The sequence below is a fragment of the Asterias rubens genome, chromosome 11 (assembly GCF_902459465.1).
Source record: "Asterias rubens chromosome 11, eAstRub1.3, whole genome shotgun sequence".
NCBI lineage: Eukaryota > Metazoa > Echinodermata > Asteroidea > Forcipulatida > Asteriidae > Asterias > Asterias rubens.
Genome location: NC_047072.1, coordinates 5,171,624 through 5,194,042, shown reverse-complemented (window position 1 = coordinate 5,194,042; position 22,419 = coordinate 5,171,624). Strand labels below are relative to the sequence as shown.

At 40.0% G+C, this 22,419-nt stretch overlaps 1 protein-coding gene across 2 annotated transcripts; it reads left to right on the top strand.

Moving 5' to 3' along the window:
* The first annotated feature begins 904 nt into the window (after positions 1 to 904).
* Positions 905 to 21,439, top strand: LOC117296978 (serine/threonine-protein kinase LATS1-like). Of its 2 annotated transcripts, none has more exons than XM_033780082.1 (7): positions 905 to 1,286; positions 6,836 to 7,231; positions 10,792 to 10,951; positions 11,507 to 14,362; positions 15,766 to 15,987; positions 17,493 to 17,599; positions 18,201 to 21,439. In XM_033780082.1, exons 2-7 carry the CDS (start codon positions 6,914 to 6,916, stop codon positions 18,702 to 18,704), a joined length of 4,167 nt encoding a protein of 1,388 aa, XP_033635973.1. In that variant the 5' UTR covers positions 905 to 1,286; positions 6,836 to 6,913; the 3' UTR covers positions 18,705 to 21,439. The 2 variants fall into 2 exon arrangements, with proteins under 2 accessions (XP_033635973.1, XP_033635972.1); XM_033780081.1 differs by having other exon boundaries at positions 17,490 to 17,599.
* The last annotated feature ends 980 nt before the right edge of the window (positions 21,440 to 22,419 follow it).

Here is a 22,419-nt window from a genome sequence, read left to right as displayed (position 1 = left end):
CAAGACGTGGTTTCGAAAGGGGCCACTAGCAAGAAAAGTGCCGACGGTCCGACCGTTAAAAATGCAGTAGGGCGCCCTCATTGGGACTTTCTTAAAAATAATGCACAGTAGCCAACTATTTGAACACGTGACGAAGAAACTATGTGAACAATGCATTTAGAGGGTTTGCGGGTGTCTACACGATGTCAATCAATCGAGCACCTGTATGTTTCAACGCAGGACATTCCTGACTAGAAATTCATTGACCCGCTTCCCGTTGGACAGTTAGGGAGAATTTAAAATTGGACTTGTGAAAAAACCACTTGCTGCTGAGTGTGGTGTATTTGAGTGGCAGCTCTCAATGGAAGTGGCAGTACAAAATATAATAACACGAGTAATATAAATAATGCGCTTTGATTCATGTATACAATTTTAAATTTCTATGGGCTGAATATCAGAAAAAATATGGATAATACCTTTTGTTATATCAGAAAAACTCTATGGTTATACAAATTCACTAAATTTATGGTCTTAAATTTGTTAATATTAATTTAGAACTCGTTTGTGGAAACGTTTTATTTTTCTGCAAATTTGCTAAAATTATTTAAAGAAATACACTGATTTATTTACAATGACAATATTATTGTTTATTGTTTTTCTCTGATCTCTATTGCAATTCACATTGGCGACCTCACCACTTGCTTTACTTTGTATACAATTGAATGGAACGTCTGCAAACAGTTTAAAACCCTGAAATAAGACAGGAACTTTATTCAAATTACATTTATTTTGGAAGGAAATTATTGGTGATGTTTTTCTATGACGAGCAAGTGTTGATGCTGATCAAAAGTAAATTCTCCTTACCTTCAAGAATTTCCCATGAATCTGAGCGAAAAACTGCATAATGATATTGTCACCATTCGGATGCACAGTGTAATATCTCAATTTACTACAGTAGTTGCCGAAAATGTAACAGGGATATCTCCAATTAGGTAGCTAGCACATGATCAACAAACGTGTTTAGAAGAACAAGGAGATTTAATCTACCCGTGAAAATGACTTGAAACCATGTGAGCTCTTCTGCAGTGAGGAAAATTTACACATTCCATTCCCTGAGCCGTCGATTTTTTTTGGTCAACCAACAAAATGGCTTCCGGACCGATGAGTAACGTGTTGATACGAAGATGGAGCGAGATTTACAAGTTGAAATCATGATTTGGAATAGATTTTTCTGTTTGTTCGGCAAAAGAGGCGGGGTGAAGTGGAAGGAGAAGTTGTGAATACTAATACGAACTACGTGATATACAGTAAGTTGAATTTAACAAGGTTTAAATGTCTGAGTTTAGTTGGTAATTTAGTTGCAAGGTCAACTTCGTAAATGAACGAGTCCATAGTCTAGACGTGTTGTGTATTAACAATATCAATATCGTACGCACGTCGTAACATTATGATGTTGTTTGTCCATGATGGGAACATGGAGGTAGAATGGGTAGGAAGTACGAATCAAACGGCCTCTTCCTGTAGTGTGTATCCGGACGGATGGATGGTGAAATACTATGAATGATAATTGTATAGGGAACATACAGGAATTGTCAAACAGAACCTACTCCTACCTACTGCAAAACAGTGCAATATTTAAAATTAAATGCATGCATGCATATGCCTATTTCAAAATTCAAAACAAATTGTTGCAATAGACAGTGTACTGTAAGTTAAACATAAACACACGCTTAAAATGTTGTTGATTGGTATCGGTAGCACTCTACTCTAAATTACTATGTCGTCACTTTTTTTGCTGTCAGTTATTCAACCACTATTATATGATCACTGCATCACATCATGGAGGAATAAAACTTGCCGTCAGGATAACTTTCCATATGTCGCCACTAGACCCAGTAACTGGGGCGCTAGTACACCCAGTAACTGGCGCGCTGTACTCCTTTTTTCGAAATTTTGACATTCACGGTCAGCTAGCCGCCCGGGAATGTCAGAGTTTCAAAAAAAAGGAGTACAGCGATTGAAAAAGTGGTGGAGCCATACAGAAACTTTTCCAAACTTCATAATGTACATATGATATGTGTAAGAACAGGCGCAATTAAAGACACTGGACACCTTTGGTAATTGTCAAAGATCAGTCTTCTCACATGGTGTATCTCAACATATAAAATGCACAAAATAACAAACCTGTGAAAATTTGAAAGTGCACCCTACCTTTTTTAGCCCACCTTGTTAAGCTGTTAATGGCTCTCTTTTAACATCAGTCTCATGGCGACTGTGATGAGACCGATTTTAAAAGAGAGCCATTTACAGCTCAACTAGGTGGGCTTCCTACCTTTCACCAAATCCTGGCTACAACCTTGGAAAACCTTCGCAACACGCTTGCTAGCAAGAGTTGCAGCCATACCCGCATAGCCGTAATTCGGACTTGACCTTATTGGTTTAGAAGTCTAAAAGGCTCTATCTTCAAGACAAAATGCCTTATTACTATATATGAATTTGACATAGCCCAAGTCTGGAATTATCTTTTGAAGAGGGCAAGGTCATTTTCATTTTTCATTGAACAAACTCAGGCCTGTATGCTTCGTTTTTGAAAGGGCAAGGGCACCAAGGCATTTTGTCCTTGGTAAAGGGCACCCTATGAGGACGTTGTACATTAATTTCCACTGTAGCATTTTAAGGGCACCAAGGCAATGATTAGGGGGCATTGAGGCAATCGCCTTCATTCCCTGTGTGAAGTATCAGGCCTGCAAACTTTACAAAAGGCTAAGACCAGGGCAACAGAACAGAGGCCGTACCCTTCAAGTTCATGTATATTGTACAGACCTGTTAAAGACCCTGACACAGTAAATCATCAGATTGGTTAATCACTGAGTGAGAGTGGTTGTCAAAAAACACTGCTCCAGTATGTAGAGGTTGTGGATTTGAATCCCACTTGAGTACGACATGTAGTATAGATTTGTTTAGGAAAGTTTCAAATTTCTACAGGAACATGTTCCAAGGGTAGGCCTACTGTGGCAAGTGGCAGGCAATTTGCCACCATCGCCTCTGAAGTATCAGGTCTGTTAGGTACTATGTGATACTCATTTTGTTTTAAATGCTATGTTTTTAAAATTGCAACCAATTTTGTTGTGTAAAGAAGCTCATTGACCAATGCCTTCAATGAGTGTAAAAAGTTGTTGTTTTTGTTACAATTTGGGTATTTTAACTTCAGTTCAGGAAAACAAAAACTGTGATGAAAAATTACGATCAAATACAGTATGGACACTGCTTATTTTTTGTGACATCTAGGCCCGGGACTGATTTTACAAAGCAACAAAATTTATCGCAATACGAATTTTTTAATATCACCATTAGTGATTTGTATTGTGACATCACACTTTACTTAGCAAAGTTCTACGATTGATTGGCAGTTACGATCAATCTTAGATCTTTGTCAAACCGGCCCTTGGAATAACATGGAGGCCATTTATAACGGTGATGGCCTTCTTAGCCCTGGTGGTGACCTTGGTGCCCATCATAAGTTTTCCATAAACTTCTTTTAGATTTCTAAAAATGGCCATTGCAAAATGAAAATGGGCTTGCTTTGTCCTCGCAAAATAACCCCTTTTTGTTTCTAGGCCTGGCTTCCCCAGTACAGTCAGTTGCCCTGGTCTTGGCCTTCGTGCCCATCAAAAGTTTCCCATGATGTTTTATAGGTTTCTAATGGAAGTGCTCTTTCAATGAAAATGGCCTAGTTGCTTTGCCCTCTCCAAAAACAAAAGGCGGCCTGGCCTCCCCAATCTTTTGCCCTGGTCTTGGCCTTGAGTTTGGCCTCTTTTGCAAAAGGAAAATGTACAAGTTGCCCTCTCAAGATGAAATTCCAGGCTAGCACAAAAATTAAAAACTTTAATTCAAAACAACAAACATCTTGTCATTTAATCATTTACGACAAATGTCTGCGTGAGATAATGAGAGGGTAATGTGGAATGAGTTCAAGTGTACATTGTACGTAGTTAGTAGAACTTTTTGTACCATTTTTGCCAGTCATTTCTTACATTTCCATGCCGGCTTGTCATACCGTGTGAATTCCAACATGCTTTGTAACCAAACGACTGAATTCCGTGTGAGTTTCACTCATGCATAGCCGTATCCAGCCATGTGGGGCTTTCACAGCTTTTGTGCCATTTAGTTTGGCCATGCTTTGACAATCTGTTCCAGAGTTGATTGTAATTTATTTGGATTTGTTTTGTTTGCCCACACATTTGCACAAAATGTAGGCGGCTTCGTAATGCAGCGTGAGAACTTCCTAGGAAAGCCACAAGTAGTGTAGACTGTAAACGTATTGTACATTGTTGTATGACACATTGTATGATGATCAATCTGTCAAATACCAAAATTTATTTTTACTAAAATCTCACTCGCCTTGGTAAGGACTAAGGATTGGATGATTTAAAGGCAGTGGACACTATTGGTAATTACTTAAAATAATTATAAGTACTAAACCTTTCTTGGTGACGAGTAATGGGGAGAGGTTGATGGTATAAAACATTGTGAGAAACGGCTCCCTCTGAAGTGATGTAGTTTTCGAGAAAGAAGTAATTTTCCACGAATATGATTTTAAGACCTAAATTTTAGAATTTGAGGTCTCGAAATCAACAATCTAAAGGCACACAACATCGTTTGACAAGGGTGTTTTTTTCTTTCATTATTATCTCGCAACTTCGACGACCAATTGAGCTCAAATTTTCACAGGTTTGTTATTTTATGCATATGTTGAGATACATGTACACCATCTGTGAAGACTAGTCTTTGACAAGTACCAATAGCGTCCACTGCCTTTAACTTAAAAATAATAGACAGTTTCAAAAGCTTTCTGGGTTTTTACACAGCGGATTATATTTTCTCTTGGACTTGATGTGTGTGTGCATGTTCGATACTTTATTCTTGGATCAAACGCGACATTTTGCAGTTTTCCCTTCTAAAATCCTTGCAGTCTCAATTTCTTTTTAAATCTACTGAAGGCCTGGAATTATGTGGCGGCCGTGGCCTTTGTTGCCCCTGGTCTTGGCATTGGTGCTGCTTCAAAATTTGTCCACACTTTCCAATGGAAGTGCCCTTTGGAGGCTTCGTCAAATGAAAATGGCTTGTTCCCTGTTAGAATCCAACATGTCCAAGTCTAATCAATTTGGGGAATACGGAAGGATTTGGGCCTCACTCTCTCTAGATCCACACTGTCTCTGTCATGGTTCAAAGAGGGATAGTAAAATTTCTATTCTATGAAACATTTCAAAATCGCCATTCATTTTTAAAACTAAAAGAAAAATGAGTGTTGGGAGGAATTTTGGAAGGCATTCATATTAAATACAAATCAACTTTGTTTATTGTACAATTCAAAAACAACTTAGCCTATAGACCATAGTCCAAAGACTTTACAAGTCAAGTTGACAAAGATTAATTAAAGATCAATTTTAAAGGTGTTTGATACCTTAAATGCAAGTTTTTGCAATACGATTTACCTGTAGAAGTTTTTGAGCTAAGAAAAAAAAAGTGAATTTGTCATTATTACCATTTTAAAAATCTTTAAACTGTGTAAGTTCCCAATGTTAATCTGTGGACGTTTCTGTTTTGTGTCATACAAAAATTATCCAGACCCTTTTAAAAGAAAGGTGCTTCGTTCTTAGGAATTCTTTCCCCCCTCACCAACCCTGCCCCAACCACCCACACCAACCCTGCCCCAACCACCCACACCAACCCTGCCCCAACCACCCTCCCGGATGATCAAGGCACAATACCCAATGGGACACATTTTGAATTAGAGTGATAAGACAGTTTTAGTGTTTGCATTGTGTTTTTCCCAGTGGATAGGGATTTGAATATAGCTGTTCCCATAATCTATTGTAAGACTTACTTTACTCATTCTTTATAATAAGTTACGCACACATGCATGGCAGCATTATGACATGCTGCCATCTTGTTCAAGGGCTTAAAATACCCACTGAACCACTGGCCAGAGTCCATTAATTTTAACATCGGCTGGTAGCCCAACAACAGCAAAACTAGTCCTATAGCCCTCAGTCTAGTGTTTTTCAAACATGGACCGTAATTTTTATCAGAAGTCGTTATAATATAAGTTGCCAAGAATAAAAGCCGCAAAGAAAATGCTGGATTCTCATATCACATTAACGCACAGAAGACAGGGTTTGAAACTGCAGTGTTTTGTTTGAGTGAAAACCCCTTCACTTTTTAATCCCCGAGCCAACAAGAAAAATGTGTGCCTCTAATTTTAACTGCTGGTGAAAGTTAATATTATTCAATAGCAAGATTATTTTCAAGAAATATTTTCAAGCATTTATAAGCTTGCCCTCTTTCTTAGAAAGAAGGGAACACCAGAATTTCAGCTCCTTTCTGCATGGATACTAAATTTGTTAAATACGGGGCTAACTGACTCGCCATGTTGTAGCTATTTATCAAAGTGCTGACATGTACACCACTGTCCACTGGGCCTTAATTTAATCACACCTGGAACAATATCTATAACTTCTTTTGGAGTTTGCAGCACCACGTTGACAAACAGACAGGTTGCTAACCATTTTAATCAACTTCTATACTGGCTGCATTTGTCCAAGAAAACACGTGTCACAACTGGGATTCGAACCCACACACTGATGACTAGCCATCTGAACTTCAGCCACGACCGATAAGCTTACTTTGGTTTGTTGTCACACTCGTTTAATGTCGGTTAACAAATGGGTGGGAAAAGAAGAGGAAGACACTTGTGAGACACACGTTAGCTATGTTTGCTCAGTATTTTGTAACTTGTATTTATTGAGAAATCTTTTACACTATAACCAATGTTTTGCTTCTTATTTTATTGCAGAAGAAATACCATAAAATAAGTGGATAGAAAAAATACTAAAGAATTTGGGCCGTTGGGCCCCTCTGAACAATTTAAGAGATGCAGAAGGGGACCCGCCCTCGGAATTGTGTCACAAACAATCGGCAGATGCTTCTGGAAATTAAAGAGTCTCTTCAACATCTTCACATGAATCAGGAGCCATCAAGCAATGGAAATCTTGGGGACGTCCCGCGGAGGGGCGATGTTGGGCGGCAGAAATTCGGGGAGCACCGTAAGAAATTGCAAGAGATCAGGAACAGTTTGGGGTTGTCTAACGGGGTTGGAGAGTCGGGGCCGGTGTCTGGGATTGCAACGTCGACGGCGACGGCGGCTAACAGGCAGATGCTGCAACATCTTGTCAACATGGGTTATGAAGAGGTAAGTTCATGTACTTTATAGGCCTGGATACCTCTTAGAAATGCAGAGTTTACTTTTGGTAAATACTCTACAAGTTTTAGAACCATTAACAACTTACTTGGTTAAGAGCACTGTAAGAAAGTTTTGTTACTTAAAAACAGCGAAAAGCAGAGTCCATTAAGGTACAAATGTATTTTCAGAGAAAGCGGTAATTTTCCCAGCTCAAAAAAATTAAACCTGATAAATGCTTCAGGCTTGAAGCCCTTTTGCCAGGCATCTGAAAGCACTCAATTCCATGTTTGCAACATGGTGTCTTTCTTCCATTTTTTTTTTCTTGCAACGTCCCAGCGACCAAATGTAATACTTGTTGAAGTTGTCAAAGACCAGTATCCTCACTTGGTGTATCCCAACATTATGCGTTAGGCCTATAGCAAACTTTAAACATTTTCTAGTGTGTATTTTCATTGGATGTAGCTCTCTTCACAGTTGTTCTCTCACATCTAAAATTGAAACTCCTTAGAGTAAAACTTTTCCTTTTGCGGGTGGGGGGGGGGGGGGGGGGGAGGGGGTAGGGGGGAGGTCTTGGCTTATGAAATGGATAGTTCACTTTTCTGAGAGTCCTTGGCTTCACAACAAGAATAACTCGTACAAAATGAAATGAAATGCAATAGGAGTATGTCAAAACTTGCACTTGATATTAATGCTTACTGTGAGGATAATTAATACAGGGGCACAAGATACTTTGCAAAACTCATAAAGTAGTTTGACCTCTCAATTCCCTTTCAAAATATTCTAGGAACTTTCAGATGAAAAAGTACATTTCAGTTCATTAAAAGCGTTCATAACGACATGTACCCATAAAATCAACACAAGAGTTCAATCCCAAAAGCCAACATGAAAGTTTTTGCGGACAATAGAGTAAAGAGGTGAGGATGACTGTCTACGAGGCCATGCAGTGGTCAGCTCCCAACAAAGCGCAAAGAGGCGCTCTATAGAAAATGACAAATTCTACCCCATTGACATGTTAATTGTGGAATGTGGATTATGTGGGAGGTTGAATGGTGAATAGAAGGCCGACTCATTCAACTCTTTTGACTGTTGGGATGGGAAGGTTCATGCATGAACGGTTTCTGGCACTAGTCAAAGTTGTTGTACATTGAGACTTTTATCATTTTTTTTTTTTTAAGTGAAAGTTGGAGCATTGTTTGAGTGGATGACGGTAACCAGCGCATAATGTGTTGTTTGGAAGAATTCATTTGTAATAATTTTTGTACTGTAGATTGTGTGGTCTATTTTCTCACCTTAGTTGCTGTATGTTTAAAAGGAACACGTTGCCTTGGATCGGTCGTGTTGGTCTTTGAAAAGCGTTTGTAACCGTTTGTTATAAAATGCATATGATTAGAAAGATATTTTAAAAGTAGAATATAATGATCCACCTACTAACTATGACTCGAAATTGCGTGGTTTACTTTTTACCTTGTCGACTGACACGGTCGGCCATTTATGGGAGTCAAATTTTTGACAAATGGCCGACCGTGTTAGTTCGCAAAGTAAAAGGAAAACCATGCACTTTTCGAGGAAAATTTGTGTGGATCATTATTTTTTTCTTTTAAAATATTTTTCTAATCATGCATTTTATAACAAATGGTTACAAACGCTTTTCAAAGACCAACAAACCAAACTTTCCAATATTTTAACATTTAAGGACCAGTCAAGATTCTTTCCAATTGGTGTGAAGGCCAAGTCACACTTCAGCGATAACGATACCGATAACGACGCAAAGAGAACGCATTCTATTGGTTATTTGCTCCACGCAGAACACCCACGCTTGTTCAATCAATCGATTGCGTTCATTTTTAACGTTCTACGTTGTCATTATCGAGGCCTGTGTGACCGGGCCTTAACTGGCTAGTTTAGGAGAGCTGCTAACTCTGCACCTGATTCTGCAGAAAGTTCCCTGAAAATAAACCAATCTTTCCATGTTTTGATGGAGAAATTTGGAAATCTCCCTGGTTTATGTCAACTTGTTATTTCCATTGAAAGTCATTCTAATTGTATCCCTGCAGCCGATTTCACGAAGCCTTACTCAACGGGAAGTCCACTTGGGCTACGTTTATTGAGCAACTTGCGCCAACTGTACTTACACAGTTGCATAAAGTTTTGTGAAATTGGCTGCAGATTGGTGTGCAAAATCTCCCTGTCGAATGCAGTGCAAATGTTGGCAGCTCTGGTTTACAAATAATGTAGTGTTGAAAGGCATTTTTTTCATCCGGTATTGAATACACCAAAACAGTAACAGTAGTGAAAAAAGCAGAAGGGACCACTCAAAAGCAGTGGTCGACACTGTTGGTAATGACTCAAAATAATTATTAGCATAAAACCTGACTTGTTAACAAGTAATGGGGAGAGGTGGATAGTATAAAACATGAGAAAGTAACGTAGTTTTCGAGAAAGAAATAATTTTCCACGAATTTGATTTCGAGACCTCAAAATTAGATTTTTAGGTCTTGAAATCAAGCATCTGAAAGCACACAACTTCGTGTGACAAGGGTGTATTTTCTTTCATTGTTATCTCGCAACTTCAACGACCATTTGAGCTGAAATTTTCACAGGTTTGTTATTTTATGCATAATGTTGAGATACACCAAGTGAGAAGACTGGTCTTTGACAGTTACCAATCGTGTCCAGCGTCTTTAAATTACAAGCTGACTGGTAGTGCTGGCTAGTCACTGAAATACATGTAATGCACCGTGTAGGGCAAACCCTGAGAATACACTGTGACTACACATTGTAAGCGCAGAGCTCTGTTGCCAGTCTGTGGTCTAGACATATTCATCTTGTTCATGAATCATATTGGAAAGTTTGCATAGTTCAAGTGCTAGACAGGTCGCAGGGCATGCATGACCTCCCAAGTGTCAGTTTACAGTCTACGCTCCTGTCCTACATACAGTACAACATTACAACTAAAGTGCTATTCACACGACAGGAATTTAACTGGGGTCCCTTGCTTTTAAAACTTGAGCATGGTTTTAAAATGAACATGTAGCAATGTTTGACAAGATTTTGCAAGAGCACTTGGACAGTAGAAAAAAATGTTGTCCTTTCACACAAGGTACTGTTTTTAAAATTGTACAACCATGCTCTTTTTGAAAGGGGGCTTTATAGTAGATTTTGTGTGTACAAAATTAACTCTTAATTTATCTAACACTGCCCCTTGCTTTTTGTGCTTTCTGCCTCTCTCTCTCTCTCTCACGTATTAAAGTATCAACTTGACTGCTTACATCTGTTGTGTTACAAGTCATTCAATCTTTGAGAAAGACTCTGTAAAGGTTGAAACATCGGACCAATTAACTATTTTTGTTTAGCTGTTACTCTAAAAATATCTTTAAATGGGTTGTTTCTAACAATGTTTTCAACAGTTCTCTAGTGATCTAACTTACAAAGTATGTTTTTGATGGTAATTAATTTTTTGAGTAAGTATCAAATGTGTACCCTCCCTTTAAGCAGTGGATACCGCTAATTAAAAAAAAAAAAAAAAACAGATTATAAGTTTATGTTTTTTTTATTATTATTTTGTTCAGGAGATTGCTGTGAGAGCTCTGAAACTTTGCCAGAATCGTAGCATCGAGGCAGCGGTGGACACCATCATCAACAGACTGTCAGGTTTCAATGATGCGGGTAGTGACAGCCAAGTGTCTACTGCTAAGTTCCTGGCCAATGGAAGCTCAAGGGTGTCTACAGGTGAGCAGTTGTATTGTATATAGATTGGTTGAAACACGCGTCATCGACTGCCATCTTTGATGTATTATCAAGGGAAAAGTGCATGTGTGTATGCGCTGCGGGTGAATCTAAGCCAATGGTAGCTCTTCTGGTGTGCACAATTCATCAAATATGGCGGCCCATGACGCTTATTGCAATCCATCTATTTGTTGAGTCTTATTTTGATATCGAGTAACAAACCACAAGGGATAATTAATAGATACAAAAGTGGCATCCCCTTCAGGTGATCCCCTGTCCCCCTGTTGTTTTTCTAAACTTGGGTGCTTTAAATGGCTATATGGCAGCTAACGGTTTATGGCTTCCGACTGGCATTGACTAATAGGTCCACTGCAACATAGTGCTGGATAGTTCAGTTTAATCTGGAGCTCTTTGGTTCGAGTCTCGCTCCAGTCAATTTGTCTTTGTTCAAACCTGAATCATAACGCCAGAAGACAAATATGCCAAAGTGTTGCATTTGGACACAACATCTTTGTTATTGTTATTAACCTCATTCTTTTCTCAACCTCACACCATCAGCCACAATCAATCGGAAGCCAAGCTTTGAGGATAGATCTGGTGGCAGTTCTCCGAGCACAGACATCTATCGGCCAGACACCACATCCTACTACAACCACCCAGCTCTCAAACCTGTTGCGGACTACACCAGAAACACTTCAAACCCGGTCTCTCGGAACAACTCCTTTGAAAATGCAAAGAGCCTACCTCAGCAGTATGGTGCCAGACAGTATACAACGAACGTTGTGATTGGTGAGAGACAGACTCCCCCACCCATACCTACACAAGGGTTGTCCAATCACGTTGGTGGTCACATGGGGCAAGGGTCGATCCCTACGATAAGTGGGGAGTACCGGCTGACTCAAACAAGTCAACCTGTTTACACGTCTGGACGGCCGCAGCAAATGACACATCGCTTAGTCCCTGTTGGACCAACCAGGCATTTGCCCGGGAATTTAGTAGGTGGCCAGAATCCCAATGCCCAGGGGCAAACAAGAGACTATGTAGCCCATAATCTAGGCCGACCCATGGTGATAGGGATGGGAAATAGACAGAGTGTTTCAAGTGACAGGACTCAAAGCGATATAAGGACACCGGTCGGCAATACACAGAGCAATGTCGTTATCGGTCGGTTAGGTCCACACACCGACCAAACCCAGACGTATCACACACAAGGCACGAACGGACAAATGCACCAAAAGGGTAGCGTGAACACTAACAGATACTCGACAGGCAGCGATTCGGGTATCTCCAGCGCCTCGCCGAGCTCGTTGAACCCTGACGAGTATCGGTACAGCCGGCAGACCATCACCGAGAGCGCTCAGTGTTACTACGGCATCACTTCCTCGACGACAACGACATACACCGTTGGTAAACAATTCACATTAGCCGATCATAACGCAGGGTATCCGAGTTCATCTCAGTACCAGCCTGCAAAGACCTACCTAACTCAAGCTTCGCCTATGGACAAACACCAACAAGGTTTACACGTGTACTCACAACAGAGTCCGATACCACAGCAACCGTCAGGTAGCCAATCGTATGTTGGTCAACATCACTATGACAAGAGATCACCTGTTATTGATCATCTAACGGCGAAACATTTACCACAGCCTGTGCCGACAAATGACCACTATCGAAGCTCAGCTCATATTGTAATTTTACCACCAGAGGGGCAAGCGGGCACCGCCACCCAATCTCAACTCCTTGATCAGGACATTATAAATGCCATGATCAGTAAAACGCAACCCCCTCCAAGCTATGAGATGAGCACGCTCCACCGCCAACAGCTTGGCATACAGAGTCAAGCAAGTGGCTCAATGAACAGTAGCCCAATGAACAGTAGTACCTCAGTTGGTCCAGCTCCCTCGCTTGCTCACGACAACCTGGTCGGCCAGAACCACATCTACGTGAAGGAGCCCAATATCAACAAGCCACCGCTGAAGCAACCCCCTAGCTACGAAGCTAGCACCCAGCACCGCATTACACCCAATCCAACACCGTCAATCCAAAAACAGACATACAGTACTGATATCAGTAATTTCCGACCAATCACATCTCAAGGTTCTGCTGTGAATAAACCGCAGCAGCCGACCCCGCCACCAGCAGAGCCCCCTCAACCTAAGCCCGCCTTTACGATCGTCATATCAAGAGTCGGCGAGGAAGGGGGTAAGCTACCGCCTCCGTATCGATTGCCACAGTCTGGGGCCAGTCAGTCCCAGTATGGTGCCACCCCCACGCAATCTGAGACTCCGCTACGGAAAATATCTCCCCCACAACCTGTTGCTGTGAACACCACCTCTGCCTTAGCCATAGGTGCCTATAATGGTCCTGCTGTCATGCATTCCGTTAGGAGTACAGTTGTACCAAAGCCTGTATTGCAAACAGCTCATGGACCTGACCAGCTCCCGCCCCCTAGAGGTCCCTCACCTGACACCATTAGCACCCTCAGCACACAAAGCACTCAGAGCTCAAACCGATCGGAATCACCTCCCCCTCCAAGACCCCTGTCTCCTCCTCTCTCAGAAATATCCACGACCTCTACCACGTCAGACACAGGAAGCGAAATCAGAAACACCGGTGTCTCCGATGAACTCCAAGAAAAGCAAAAAATTGAGTCGCCTGTCCCGGAGAGGAAAAACAAGGGTAAAAACATTGACAAGTTTGAATCGCGTGTCAAATCATACTCGCCGCAAGCCTACAAGTTTTATATGGAACAACATGTTGAGAATATAATGAAGTCATATAGACAACGTCTCAACCGTCGTATGCAGCTTGAAAATGAAATGGCTCGGGTCGGCCTCTCAGAAGAAGCACAGGATCAAATGAGGCTCATGCTGAACCAAAAGGAATCCAACTACATCAGGCTCCGGCGTGCCAAAATGGAGAAAAGCCTCTTCAAGAAAATCAAAACCCTTGGCATTGGAGCGTTTGGAGAGGTAGCCTTGGCGAGGAAGATTGACACAAGGCAGCTGTATGCGATCAAGACGCTGCGTAAAGCAGACGTCCTGCAGCGGAATCAAGTCGCTCATGTCAAAGCGGAGAGGGACATCCTAGCAGAAGCCGACAACGAGTGGGTCGTCAAGCTCTACTACTCTTTCCAGGATCAGGAGAACCTCTACTTTGTCATGGACTACATTCCCGGCGGGGATCTGATGAGTCTTCTGATCCGCTTGGAGATCTTCCAAGAGGACCTGGCCAAGTTCTACATTGCTGAGCTTGTGCTGGCCGTGGAGAGTGTACACAAGATGGGCTTCATCCATCGAGACATCAAGCCTGATAATGTGCTCATTGATCGGGATGGTCACATCAAGCTGACTGACTTTGGTCTGTGCACTGGATTCAGGTGGACGCATGACTCCAAATACTACCAGAAACGTAAGTTTTTTTTTTTTCTAGTTGGGATCTTGTTGAATACAATTTGCATCATGGATGGTTCAAGGATGTATATAATGGAACTCCTTGCCTGGTGGATGGTTCCCCCATTCTTAAATGTGGACTGTTGTAAGAGGAATATCAATTCCTGCCTCCAGCTCTCCTGAGTTTTTCTCGTGTTTAATCATTTTCTTCTTGTAGCCCCACCCAGAGTGGCTTTTAGCCTTGTAATGGGCGAACTTGCCTAAAATAAAATAAACCTATAAACAAATAGGCTGTTAAAAAATAATTCCTGAACTGTGAGCTCGTTCATGAAAGCTTGAGAGAGCGCGGAAGCTTGTGAGCCAGGCATGCTGATTTCCTCCTTTTTTAATCTCAGTTTTACTGTTCAAAATTAAAACGTACTCCACAAAATCTTTGAAATTTTGTAATTTCCACTTTTTTGGTTAAGTTATAGTTGCATGCCTATTAAAAATGTTCATTAATCTTTGATTTTAAAAACCCCACTCTGTAATCCGTTGGCATTCTACATGATTTTATCTTCATGTTTTTATGAATTGGTTCTAAATGAAGGAAAAAACAACAACATTAAAACAAATAGGGGGGCGGAGGGAGGACTGGTGAGGTGGATGCTCACTAATCTCCCATCGTTGTAAGCTTCTGCCAGGGTTAGGTTCAGTTTTGTAGCCAGACCAATTCTAGTGGTGGTCTCTAAATCAAATTCAGTCCACCAAGGGCGAGCGGTTCAGAAAAATAATTCATGTTTAGAAACGGGGCCATCATTGCTGAAGCACTATTGTAGGGTAAATCTGTGCTGGGCAACATAGTGTACATGTATTTTGCTCACCAGAGTGGTGGGCAAAATTTATCAGTTATGGACGCCCGCCCGGCATGGCCCACCTTGGCTACAATACTAGATACAACCCTTTAATGAACTTGTCTTCATCTTAGCCCTAAACCAATAAATACAAATAAAGCATCACTGTCTGTACTGCTACAACACTGTTCAGGATTTAAAGGAACACAATGCCTTGAAAAAGCATTTGCAACCGTTTGTTATTAAATGAATATGGTTAGAAAGATGTTTAAAAAGTAGAATACGATGATCCACACAAATTTGCCTCGAAATTGCATGGTTTTCCTGTTACTTTGCGAACGAACCAGTGGGCCATTTATTATGGGAGTCAAATGGCGGACCGTGTTATCCGACGATGTACAAAGAAAACCGTGCAATTTTGAGGCATGTTTGTGTGGATCATTGTGTTCTACTTTTACAACATCTTTCTAACCATATGCATTTGATAACAAACTGTTACAAACCCTTTTTCAAAGACCAACTCGACCGATCCAAGGCGATGCATACAAAATTTGACCTTTCCACAAATATTTCCCTTGATTCTGAACAGAGGGTCACAGTAGACAAGACAGCATGGAGCCGAGTGAGGAATGGGGCGACCCCTGCCACTGCGACTCACCCAAGGAGAGTACTAACAAGAACGGAGAGTTCAAGGTGGGCCAGAGGATGAAAACACTGGAGAGACGCAGGAAGAGGCAACAGGAACGCTGCAAGGCACACTCGCTGGTCGGCACGCCAAACTACATCGCGCCTGAGGTCCTTCGCAGAGTCGGTCAGTACCTTATTGTTTCTTAGTTTAATCGTTTAGGTATGTCAGCGCAATAATGGCTGAGTGCCGAGTGAATAAGAACACCAAACTCATTGTTTCTTTACTGAGATGCACCCTTAATCCTTATGAGCAGCCTCAGTGACTGAATGTTATTTAGTTTCAATTTGAAATTTGACTTTGCACCAGGTATATTGAATTACATATATGTAAATGAAGCGTAGTATCTTTGTATATTGAGTCAATTATTGACAATTTGTTTATATTGTTAATTTAGTTTCTTGTTTTTGTCTATACTGAATTTGTCTTTAATTTTCGCGTACTCTTTTTATGCGATATTTCTTTGAAAAACTAGCGACACTTTTAATAATGTTCTGCCCTGTGGTTCATTGTACTTTTCATTTGTCATTATCAAAGAAAATAGAATACATGTAATAATATTGATAATATTTTAAGTAATGCAATATTTAGTGTTGTTACTGTTGGTAACAGAGCTGCCAACTCCATATTATTCTACAGAAAGTTCTCTGAAAACAAACCAATCTTTTTATGTTGCGATGTCCCTATCTTTGTCCCTATCATGTTGAATGTAATGCTAAATGTCTCCCTGGTTGTCAATTACTAAAAGTATACCCTGCCTTTAATACAAAATGTCACTGTTTTTATCATCAGTGTTTGGTTGGATGTTGTTTGTAAACAGTATGCTATAAAAAATTGATTTGTAGAGTGTTATTTGCTATATTTTTTATTTGATGGAATATTTTATTTGATAGAAGTTTAAAGTCACCTGGAAGTGGTATTTTTTCAAAACAAATCTTTTGTCACTAATATATGTGTTTTGATGAGTGGAATGTGAATAAACAGTTAACTAAGGTTTTAAAAAATCAGTTCTTATGTTATTTACAAATTTAAGAGTAGACCCCCGACCATAAAAAAAAAAATTGTTTTTTTCCGGCAATGCCGACCAGGTATATTGCTGCTGAATGCAGAAAAACACTTTTTGAAATGTACCAACTCACGACTTGGACGTACATGTACTTTGCACGTGTGTTTACTATAGGCATTGCAGGCAAAGTCTGCCTTGATTGACTTCACAAAAGGGGTAGGCGGAGTCAGCCCCCCCAAACAACTTTATATATTTTTTAAACATATAAATCGTGACAAACAATTACTAAAAAAATTGTTTTATTGTTCGTAAGCATATACTCTTATGTTTGAAAGAAAAAAAAATTCAATTTCCAGGTGACTTTAAAACAGAATATCCCCTTTGTTTTGTGCAAACAGTTAATGTAGGCTATACAGAAATGTGATTTGTAGAGTACTGCTCTACATATTTTTCACTTGATGGAATATTTTGTGTTGATATAAGTTTAATACAGAATATCTACCTTTTGTTTTGTTCAAACAGTACATGTAGAAATGTGATTTGTAGAGTATTGCTCTATATATTTTTCATTTGATAGAATATTTGGTGTTGATAGAAGTTTCGTTTCTTTTTTTTCTAACAGTAGGCTATACACAGAAGTGTGACTGGTGGAGTGTGGGTGTCATCTTGTATGAGATGTTGGTGGGTCAACCGCCGTTTCATGCTGACTCTCCTGCAGAGACACAATGGAAGGTAAGTTAAAAAAAAAAAAATTGCAGTTAATGAGATTCTTAAAATCAACCATCAATCCTACAACAGATTAATAGAAAAATGGAAAATTTTAAATACTTAAAAAATGTTGATTCATTGTCAGGATTCTTACACCCGTTTCAGATGGGCGCTCCAGAGTCACCTCGAACCAAATCCTGAATAAATAATTAAATTTGACATCTGAAATAGTTAGGAGCGACTAGACGCGCTAGAAATTGAAAGATCAACTGTCACAGTCGTTCGGAACGACTCCTGAGCTCCTCGATTTCAGACGTCAAACTTGTAATGTAAATGTTATGTTAAGTTTGCCAGTCTGACACAATGTCTGAAACCAAAATTTATTTGGGTCGACCTCTCATCACTTCTCACTCATCACCAAGTAGTAAACGGGCAATTATGATTAATTAGCAACTAGTTTGCAAATTTCGTTGTCGGTGCACATACCCAAAAAGGAGTTGAGATAGTTTTAGGGATACTGAAGGCCCAAATGGAAAGGGGTAGGTGCTTTGATCCAATGTTAAAAGCATCCAATAATTTGTTTTGCCAGATGTTTTTTTAACCAAGTGATTGAATTATGTTTCAGGTTATCAATTGGCCCAACACCTTACACATCCCCTCCCAAGCCAAGCTATCCAGAGAAGCGTCCGACCTCATCCTATGCCTCTGCCAAGACCAGGAGACCAGGTACGGGGCCGACGAAATCAAGCACCACCTCTTCTTTCAGCAGATCGACTTCAGCACCAACCTCCGCAAGACACCGGCCCCCTACCAGCCCACCATCCGCTACCCGACCGACACGTCCAACTTTGACCCCGTGGACCCCGACCGGCTCAAGGACTCCAACTCAAGCGGAGACAGTTGGGACGGATACCCGTACAACGGCAAGAACAAGACGAGCAGTGGCCTGGAGAATGGGAAACATCCCGAACACGCCTTCTTTGAGTTCACCTTCAGGAGGTTCTTTGACGACAGGGGGCACCCGTACCCGGTACCCGTAGAGGAGTTGATGGGTGGGAATGGGGCGAAGTTCTTAGATCTTGACGACCAACATGATAGTCAAGAATCCCAGGAACCTGTGTATGTGTGAGAGGCGCCAGTAAGTTCATAGATCATTTTGAAGGAGTCCTTATAACCTTAGCCCAATTTCATAGAGCTGCTTAAAGCACAACAATTAGCTAAGCATACCAAAATTATGCTTACCAGAATAGAGTTACCGGCCAAATTACAATGTCACTTTCAACTTGTGACTGGCTGCTCAATCTGCTTTTCAGAAAATTGTTAAGCATTATTTTCTCTCTGTAATTAATTTGGCCATTGGTTAATCAGTGGCCATTGACTGAAACGGTTATTGGTTTCAACCGCTAAAATGCACCCCTACAGGAGAGCAACCAAATCTGTATTGAGACTCGCCAGTAACTGACATCTTCGCAGTCATACGAGGTGAATGCAAGGCCTGCCTGATGCATCTCTGTATCTTGGGCATTCCTGGTATGTAACCTCAAGAATGTTGATGAAGTCAGAGGTGGATTTCAATTTAGTTTGTTGTCCGTGGTTTCAATAGTAACATCTTGCAGAAATCTGACTAGGCCTGATACTTCAGGGGAGGCTGTGGAGGCAATTGCCCCCCGTGCCCCCTGGTTATACCTTGGTGCCCTTTGAAACGCTCTTATAGAAAATGTGGATTGCTTTGAGTTTTGCCGACCTTGAATGCCTTTTTAAAAAAGGGGTAGAAATTGTGTGTAGGGCAAGTTTCAATCCTTAAAATTTACTGAATGGAAGTATCCTTCGAACTGATTTATTCTAGATAGTATTTGACCCTACATTTGTTTCAAATGTGCTTGTTTTTTAGGACAGTTGATTAGAATGCACAGCAAACATCTTCAGGAAATAGTGTGTGGACATTATTTTCCTCTCATGACGATTTAGTTAAAAAATTAGGGATTTGTCTTTCATGAAATGAAGACAGTTTTAGAAATCTGGCCCAAGGACCTAAGCAGCAGTTGAACCAATACGTACTGTTTGTATATTTTACAGAAAATAAAAGAAAAATGTATTATGTATAAATATCGATGGGAATAGACATCCTAAAGTTCTTGAAAAGAACTGCAGTCGATTGTCATAATACCACCAGTATGTTTAACATTCAGGAAGAAAAAGGACTGGTGACAACTCTATTTTGTCCATGTAAATTTAATTAGCGTTGAGGCGTCATTGAAAGAGTCACTTTTCAGTGAAAAGTCATAGTAGAACGACAAAGAAAAAGTGACAATGTGAGAAGATTTTGGTGAAAGAAATGGTTAGTTTTGCCCAAACAATCTCATGTGAGAATGGTTTTTAGTTAATCTGAACAGGTCTAGTATTCCAATGTATGTTGTCATCTTAAAATTTTATTCAATAAAATTTGAAGAAGCTCAGTACTGCTTGTACTTAGGCTGTGTTCGAAACAGCGACTTCGGCTACAGCTACGGCTAGATTACACGTCTGCCTATTCTTCAACACTGGCAGACGCTCTGATCTAGCCCTAGCTGTAGCCAAAGTCGCTGTTTCGGACACAGCCTCTAACTTACTATTGAAGGATTCTCTCTCTCTTTGCAGTACTGATGAAGAAACGCAGTACTCCTTGACAAGGCAAAGCATTTATAGTAAAGATTGCTTGACCATGGTAGTCAAGATGAGAGTTTTTGTTGATAATAAGGCCTATATACCTAGGATCAAAAATATTTTAGGAGGTACATAAAAATGATGGTATTTGTAACCCCTGGACTCTGACAGGAATAACATTCTTTATACTTACACGCATGCCTGATACTTCACAGAGGCAACGAATATGACTGTCTCCATGCCCCCGATCATTGCCTTGGTGCTCTTGAAATGCTCCAGTATAAGTTTGCAATTTCCTCAAAGCCCTGAGTGACTTGAGGCCCTTGCCCTTTCAAAAACGAAGCATACAGGAAATATCAGAAAAAATTGTTAATTAATAGGCTGAAAAAATCTATACCAGTGGTGGGAAAGTGTAGGTAGGCCCTCGTATTCAATTAAATTTGCCCACTCTCGTTCAAATGGCCAAATATCATGCCTTGGCTGGAAAACCATCTGAAAGCTTAAAGAAAAGAAGTTTGACATCATTGAAATGTCGAGTGTTTGTTCTCTATAAATGCTCTCCTTGTAATCTCCAATGCAGTGTACCAAAAGTTGCCTGTATTTTGGGGAATGGGGACATGGATTTGCCGTTGTTTTTATGTGCCATGCCTAAATGTTTGGATCTGCAAATAGTTAAAGCTTGACAGTTCAAATGATTTACACCCAAATCATTGGGAGGTTTCAATCATTCACGTTTGAAACACATGAGGATGTAAACTCAAAGGTAGAAAATGTTAAATGCAACATTTTAACCTTTTAAATAGAAAGTGTAAAAAGAAAAACCACACAAATTGTAAATAGAGTATTCAAAGTTAAAACAAGTTATATTGTAGCCAGCATGCAAAAGATAATGTTATATATGTTGTGTACATACATGTAACAATCCATGTTAAATTTTTAAATGTTTGTCGCTAGTACAGTTAACCAGGATTTGGCTATTCGGTTTTGTTAGCACAATTTCTTAATCTGCTTAAAACACGTTTTGTACGCACTAATTTTGATCTTGGGTAACATCTTTCTTGCAAGGCCTAAGGGAGTTTTTTCAGGAAGACTTTGTGGCACAGATATACTGAGTTGATCCATGGTTTTCTGGGACATGTGAGCATGCTCAGAACTACACTAATCGACCCGATTCACCTGTCATCATCAATACAATAATCTTGCTTAACGTCCCTGTGTGTTGAACAGAAGTACAGCAAAGTATTTGCGAAAAGAAATAGACAAGCAAAACAAATTTAGTGGAACGTTTTCTTCACATTTTGATGGCTTTGTTTTGGTTTTTTTTTTTGCCCTGGATGTATCTACACGCACTTAACTCTAAACAGCAGGTCTAGTGTGAGATTGGAAGTCAAATATGCACCATCAAATTTGATTCCATAAACTCGAGGCACAAGACTCCCACTAACTGTTGCAAATATTTTGCCACCAATTTGTTTATGAAATGATTTTCCATAAGGCATGAACAGAGCTTTTACTTTCTCGAGAGACTATTTATGTGATAAACGGACATCTCTATTGAGGTGTCTGGTACCTTGTCTTCATTAAGCCCAAGATCAGAATCATGTGTAAAAACAAATTCAAAATCTTAGATATTAGACTGGCCCTTTCATAAAGTGGCCAGAAGGTAGCCCGCAGCATCAGAGTTAAAAAAAAAAAAGAAGATGTTTCGGGGAGATGTTTTTTTTGCAGTTGTGATTTACCAAATTTGTATTCATATCTTGCCCGAAGGGTTAAATATGTAAACTTTGTATTAAAAAAAAATGGATAACTTGCAGTCCCATGATATATTTTTGTTCTGCTGTTAAAAAGTGAAGTATGTATGTTTGAAGAGAATTACCCTACTATTGGCAAATGTTTGTATACATGGCTGTAAAAGGGAATGTGTACATGAACTGGTGAAAATATAAACGGTAAAAAGACCATTTTGTGAATACTATAAATTGTATGATAATGCTTTGTGTGTTTGTTCTATTTGTGTACAGGATGAAAAAACAAACTGTATTATTTGACCTTTAACATAATGAAGTGTACCATTGATTAAAACCTGAATGCATAGCTGTCTTTTTTAAATTCTTATAAAATTGTATCGAATGAGGGCCGTCTTAGGTTTGAGTCTTCAAGGCTCATAGAGGTAGAAGCAAAAACTGAGGCAATCTAGCGCA